Source organism: Gopherus evgoodei, unplaced genomic scaffold (assembly GCF_007399415.2).
Source record: "Gopherus evgoodei ecotype Sinaloan lineage unplaced genomic scaffold, rGopEvg1_v1.p scaffold_73_arrow_ctg1, whole genome shotgun sequence".
Taxonomy (NCBI): Eukaryota; Metazoa; Chordata; order Testudines; family Testudinidae; genus Gopherus; species Gopherus evgoodei.
The window spans coordinates 466,933-474,262 of record NW_022060094.1 but is presented as its reverse complement, the minus strand read 5'-3'; the positions used below and the strand labels follow the sequence as shown (position 1 = coordinate 474,262).

The window sequence follows — 7,330 nt, the reverse complement described above, 5'->3', positions numbered from 1 at the left end:
GTGCTGCAGCAGGCCAGGCTCAGCAGGGGCTTGATGTCACAGAGGAAGCCCTAGAAGCAGCTGAGGCACTAGAAACACAGCCAGGAGGTCATGACTGTTGCATCAGCATGTTCAGGGATGAAGTGGCACCGGTCACTGCTATCAGCCACAGGCAGGCCTATGGGTTCCAGACCAGAGTGTAGTGCAGCAGGATGAAGAGGGCCATGTAGCACTCACAGGCCATGACAGCTGGCAGAATGGCCTTCCTGCTGCCCAGGAAGTGGAAGAAATGGAACTGGGTGAGGCAGCTGGTAAAGGAGATGGCCTGGTGCCCTGAGAGGAAGCTGGACAGCATCTTGGGTATGGTGACTGTGGAACAGAAGATGTTTTGCCCAGGAAGAAGGACATTAGGGTGGAAAGTTGGGGCTCAGCCACTGTCAGAAATTTCATACAGATATAGACATTTCATAAGATCAACCCCAATTCTTAAGTGTACCAAGACAGATACCACAAATAAGCACACAAGGTGTATTACATGCACAGTTGGGGCATCCAAAAAATCTTAACTCTCCATTATTGTGACAAGAAGAGGGGTGTAGGGAAAAGAAACAAATCAATGGGGCTTTAAAAATTAGGTTAATTTAAGCTGGCTGCACAGACATTAAAATACCTCGATCACAATTGTAGGTTTAGTTGCCAGCTATGAATACAAGCCAGAGAAGAGATTTATAGTGAAAGAAATTTCATTTATAATGAACAATGGGAGGAAACCAGAATTACAACTAATAAGTCAATAAATATTCAAATGGGACCTATGTACCAAATTTCTAACAATTAGAGATGAAGAAATCCTGGGAGGACATTTTTCCATCTCCATCTTGCTCACTGCAAGAATGTCACCTACAGTCTATTTTTCCAGCGGATATTGAAGATAGATCCCTTACATTATAATTCCCTTGGTCAACATCTCTCCTTTTCACTTCAAAACAAGAAGCAGTCATTTTACTTAGTTCCGTTCAGGGAAGAGTTTTCTAGTGATGAATTTCCTGGTGGTGTATTTCACCTCACTGTTCCTCAGGGTGTAGATGACGGGATTCAGAGCTGGGGTGATGACACTGTACACTAGGGTGATGATCATCTCTTCTCTCTTGGAGCTTCATGAAGAAGGACTCAAGTAGGCGAAGATCGCTGTCCCATAGTACAGTGCTATCATGGTGAGGTGCGAGGTGCAAGTGGAGAAGGCCTTCCTCCTGCTTTCCCGTGACCGGACCTTCAGGAAGAGGAAGGAGATGATGTAGAGGTAGGAGAGGAGCGTGAGGATGAATGGACTCACACCAATAATCCCAGTGACGGTGTGGAGGAGGCTCAGGTTGAGGCGGGTGCTGCTGCAGGCCAGGCTCAGCAGGGGCTTGATGTCACAGAAGAAGTGGTGGATACTGTTGGGGCCACAGGAGTGCAACCAGGAGGTCATGACCGTGTGCATCAGGGCGTGCAGGAAGCCAATGGCCCAGGTGACTCCTGCCAGCAGCAGGCAAGCCTGTGGGCTCATGACCAGTGTGTAGCGCAGTGGGTTGCAGATGGCCATGTAGCGGTCGTAGGCCATGACAGCCAGCAGCATGGCCTCACTGCTGCCCAGGAAATGGAAGAAATGGAGCTGTGCCAGGCAGCTGGTGAAGGAGATGGTCTGGTGCCCTGAGAGGAAACCGGCCAACATCTTGGTCACAGTGACTGTGGAGTAGAAGATGTCTAGGCTGGAGAGATTTCCCAGGAAGAAGTACATGGGAGTGTGAAATCTGGGCTTGGCCAGTATCACAGGCACAATTACCTAAAACGCTGGCCATGTAGAGCAGCAGGAAGAGGGCAAAGAGATAGCACTGAAGACTCCTCACATTGGTGAGGCCCAGGAAAATGAACTCTCTCACCTCTGTCTGGTTCTCCATCCCTGCAGGAGGAAGAGGACAAAGCAACAGAAAGTGAAAGCAGTGTAAGGTTCCATCCCCTCCCCCCATGTTGCAGAACCTGATCCCAAGGCAAAACATTGGGTTGGAATCAGACATTTTGTGATAGAGAGTTTTCTTTCTGCAGCCATAGGTACATTGTGTACCCAGATATAATTGTATAGTAAAAAGAGGCAAAATAATTACCGATTTTTCGTTTCTTTGTGAAGCTGAGATAGATAGATAGAAAATCAAATCTATCTATCTATCACTGCAGTTATAAGAGTTATGTATAAAAGTAGACATATTAATCATACTACTTTGCAGTTGCAAAAGCATCTTCCATCCCATGTTGAAGTGGGACTCCAAATTGCCTTACACTTGCTCATTAAACCTGACCATAGTCCTTGATGAATTTATTTTCAGCAGTTCCCAAGAGGTGAAGAATTCTTCACAGATCAACACTATGCATATCTGATAACGGGAAATAGCCGCATGGAAAGCACTCATTCCAGCAAAGCACAGTCTCAGAGTGTTTTAGGTTTTTTGCAAAAGGGGTCCTGAAAGAAACAGAGCAGACTCCAGTGAAAACTTTAGAGTGCTGATTTTCAAACTCTTATTGTTCTCTCTTTATCAGCCCAGTTTGCCATGAACAATCCAGATATTTTCATTGAACCAACATGAAACAAAATCAAATATTGTTCTGAGTTTACATCCCATTGGTTTTCATTGCCCCTTCTGTGAGATTTTTAGGGAGGAAATGTTTAACGTTCCTGTTGTTGTTAATTTATTTCTATTACCCACGACTCTCACTGGAACGAAGGGGAGTGGCACTTAGACACGAATGGACATGCTCAGAGTAGAACTGGGAATCACCCGTAGCATCTGATAGTCATTGTCACAGTTCAAGGCAACTGCACCTGTATTCTCCCCGGTGGTCCGCTGAAGACCTCATTTTAGGCTAGTAGCTCCTCAGCCATCCCCTTTCTTTGGTAGAGGCCCATGTCTCTCCCCCTCCTGACCAGGCTTTCTCTGGGCTGCACAGTTCTCTGCCTATACTGTTTAGCCAGACTGCCTACACATGCCAGCACCAGTGCTTTGTTTCCTCTCCCAAGGCTATGAACAGCTTAATGGCTCACAGTTATGTTTCCATGCAGTTCTTTAGAAGCAAGGACATTTATTGTAGGGTGAAAGCATTGTAGAAAAAACATATTAAAATAATAAAATAGCCTACATGCGTGCTAAAAAGACTAACAGAGGTCACCTAACTCCAGCCTCAGGCTCTGGTAAGTGTCAGTCCATCAGATCCACAACTGGGTTTTCCCTGTGGTTACAAGTTCATAACTGATTCAGAACCTGAACAACCATGAAAAGTTCCTTCTTTCCTTTAAATATCTTGGGCCTTTGATCTTATCATCATGTAACATGTCATCAGCAGACAATGACCCACTACTCAGGGTGCAGCTACAAATGGCTGGAATTTTGCATAAGCATAGGTGGGGAATGTGCATAACCGGAGGTGGGGAATTTGTATTCATCTCCCCCTATAATCGTCCTCACAGATATCCCCCACTTTTGTCTCAAAAATCTGTTCTTGTCTGGCACATTTTTCAATATCGTCTGTAGAACCCCCTACGTCTCACACCTGTCATATCTCCCCCATTGAGAGGTAGCATACAATTCTGACCCACAATAATACAGAAACCATTCATTGAATACAATGGACTTCCAAAATACTTAAACTTAATCCAGTAAGGTATCCCAAGGATATTACATGAAATTGCCATGTCTGGCACACTCATAATGAGCTTAGACTGGAGGTTATCTGCTTAGAATCCTAGGACATTAACAGGAAGCTACATCTAGGGATTCATAAGCCTAATAACAATTCAACTGGGCAGTTCCTATCATGTCCACTATGATTTGTAATACTGTAGCAATTAGAGGTGACAACTGAGATTATAGCCCTGTTTACACTGTACAGACACACAGCAAGAGATAGCCCTGCCCCAGTCCAGCGAGCTCACAAGCTCAATAAAGGGTGTGTGGTGAAGCAAAGGGAGGAAACCGTCTACCCAAGGTCACACAGCAAGTGAATGGCTGAGCTGGGATAAAGTTTAGGTCTCTTGAGTCTTAGTTGGTCATTCTAGCCACTAAACTAGGCTGTTTTTTTAAAAAAAACCTGCATTGCTATCTGCTATATCTGACATAAAAGTTATACAGGAATCATTTGGTGGGATTCTTTGGCATATGGTATACATATGCTTGGAAGCATTTGTTTTTTATCAGTAAATGTCAGTGAACATTGATTTCAATGTACGCACGCAAACCAGTGGAAAAAAATTTGCCATTGATCCTTGAAGTTTAGAAATAGGTAAAGGTAGAAAAATGCTGCTGGAGCACTTATTAAAGTCAAACCTTAAGGAGTATAAAATGAGCTGTAATGACTGCTGCAAAGGCGGACTCGGAGGTATCAGCTTTTTATCAGTAAATGTCGGTAAACATCAACTTCACCATACAAACACAAAACAAAGAAAAACTATTTCTGTTGATAATAGAAATGTATCGCTCGGCAACATAAGAAAAATGTTGCTTGAGAACTCATTTGAGTTTAATTTAAGGCTATTTAATTCGTATATTTTGACGTGTGACATTGACAGTTTGTGTTGTAAGGGTTATAAAGCTTAAACTTTTTGAATCTCAGTGTCTACTGTCATTACATAATTATTGTCTGACCACCACCCCCATATAAATTCCCCACAGCTGTGAAAATTTAAATTGATAAAAATGTTTACAAATAAACACTGATATTATCCATGAAAAATATATTTTTAAAAAATTTGAATTTTTCCAAGCCTAGTTATAGAGGATGTCAGACTAGATCATAATAATGGTCCCTTCTGGCCTTGAAATTCATGAATCTAGGAAACCTATGCCACCTTCTAAATGTGCTGTGTTTTGAAACTCCTAGTCTAGAAGCCTACCTTAATTTTGAGGGTAATACACATGTTTCCGAAGCACTGGCTGTTAGGGCTACTTGTATTTCCAAAATCAGGAGCTTTTCAAAAGGAGTCAGAAGCCATTTGAAACTCCTACCCTTGGTGACTCTTGCATGCTGTTTCCTCAAAGCTCAGCCAGGGGCCACGTTGGTCATCGTTGTAATGGAAACAATAACAATGACTGGTGTTAAAGGACGCTGAAGAGAAACAGCAGGAGTATCTGTCTGGTCAGAATGGAAGCGAGATGCAAGCTCCTATTGAATGAACTTCTGGATGGTGTGCTGAATCTGTGGAACAAATGAACCTTTTTATCATATTCACAGTCTGAATCACAGGGGGGGAACCAATTTCCATTCTCTAGATGTCTCCTCTGGGGCAGAATCTCTGAACCACATGAGGGTCACTGGTATGTGCATAACAAGCCAAGAGTTCCGTACAGAGAACAAAGTCAAGCAGCCAGGAGCTGCTGGGAAAATAAATAAATAAATAAATAAATAAAGCACAAAATCCTAAGGGAGTTAGGCACTCAACTTCCATTCAATATATTTGAATATCCTAGCCTAAAAAAATAAAACCCTGGTTAGCAAATACTGTTGTTGGGTTTATTTATTTTTACTAAAACCACGAACTGGTCCACCATGATTCTGAATTTGTTTCACTGTGATTAATTATTCCATTAGACCGTCAAGGGGGGTTTAGTATTTATGAACAGAATCAAAGCAACTCAGAGCATCAGTGTGGCAAAGAAGTTAGCAAATGTCCTTACTCTACCTTGTTTTGGTAATGACATGTGCCTGGAAGACTTCACTCCCTACAGAAATGACTGAGAGAGTGTGATGGAAAGTAGAAAAATGGCCTTTGTTACGCCCTCACTGAAGTCAACTGTAGTTTTTTTCAAGATTTTCCTATTCAACCTGCTAATCTGTCGAACCCAAACTACCAAAGCCTTGTTGGAGGAGTTGAGGAAGATTCTAATATGTATCTGACACATGATGGCACATATCACATTGGTAGATGTGCAGGCGGACGAGCCCCTGATGGTGTGGCTGATGTGGTTATGTCCTATGATGGCGTCCCTTGAATTGATATGCCGACAGAGTTGGCAATGGGGTTTGTTGCAGGGATTGGTTCCTGGGTTAGTGATTTTGTTGTGTGTTGTGTAGTTGCTGGTGAGTATTTGCTTCAGGTTGGGGGGCTGTCTGTAAGTGAGGACTGGCCTGTCTCCCAAGGTCTGTGAGAGTGAGAAATCGTCCTTCAGGATGGTTGTAGATCCTTCATGATGTGCTGGAGAGGTTTTAGTTGAGGGCTGTAGGTGATGGATAGTGGTGTTCAGTTACTTTCTTTGTTGGACCTGTCTTGTAGTAGGCGACATCTGGGTACCCTTTTGTCTCTATCAATCTCTTTCTGCAATATCCTAGGTGGGTATTGCTTGATCCTGTAGGTGTGTATCTCTCCCTGAGGGATTGCAGCAAATGTGGTTGTATCTTAGGGCTTGGCTATAGACAATGGATCATGTGATGTGGTCTGGATGAAAGCTGGAGGCATGTAGGTAAGTATCACAGTCAGTAGGTTTCCAGTATAGAGTGGTATTTATGTGACCATCGCGTATTTGCAGTGTAGTGTCCAGGAAGTGGATCTCTTGTGTGAACTGTTCCAGGCTGAGGTTGATGGTGGGGTGGAAATGGTTAAAATCCTTGTGGAATTCCTCAAGGGCCTCCTTCTCGTAGGTCCAGATGATAAAGATGTCATCACTGTAGTGTAAGTAAAGTAGGGGCGCTACGGGAAAAGAGCCAAGGAAATGTCGTTCTAAGAAAGCCATAAAAATGTTGGCAAACTGTGGGGCCATGCGGGTACCCATAGCAGTGCCGCTGATTTAAAGGTTTAAATCATCCCCAAATATGAAATAGTTGTAGGTGAAGACAAAGTCACAAAGCTCAGCCACCAAGTTTCAGTGACATTATCGGGGATACTGTTCCTGTGGCTTGTAGTCCATCTTTATGTGGAATGTTGGTGTAGAGATCTTCTAAATCCATACTGGCTAGGATGGTGTTTTCAGGAAGATCAATAATGGATTGTAGTTTCATCAGGAAGTCAGCGGTGTCTCAAAGATAGCAGGGAGTGCTGGTAGTGTAGGGCCTGAGGAGACTGTCCACATAGCCAGAAAATACTGCTGTCAGGGTGCCAATGCCTGAGATGATGGGGCATCTAGGATTCCCAGGTTTCTGGATCTTGGGTGGCAGATAGAATACCCCTGGTAGGGGCTCTAGGGGTGTGTCAGTCTTGATTTGTTAGTCTGCTTCTTCAGGGAGCAGATGGTGCAGTTTCTTTTAGTACCTATCAGTGACATTCTATTGAGAGATCTTTCCTATTAATATAGCCAAAAAGCACACTGTACTAGTTAAATGAATGAACTGA

General features: G+C 43.4%; 1 protein-coding gene across 1 annotated transcript; it reads right to left on the bottom strand.

The window, feature by feature from the left end:
• Positions 1 to 1,135: 1,135 nt before the first annotated feature.
• LOC115643853 (olfactory receptor 12D2-like) lies at positions 1,136 to 1,759 on the bottom strand. Its single transcript, XM_030547853.1, has one exon. The coding sequence runs from the start codon at positions 1,757 to 1,759 to the stop codon at positions 1,136 to 1,138; it is 624 nt and encodes a 207-aa protein (XP_030403713.1).
• Between the last annotated feature and the right edge of the window lie 5,571 nt (positions 1,760 to 7,330).

Bases quoted from the DNA above. Each gene is read 5' to 3' on its own strand.
- LOC115643853 (XM_030547853.1), bottom strand. From the start codon at position 1,759: ATGTACTTCTTCCTGGGAAATCTCTCCAGCCTAGACATCTTCTACTCC.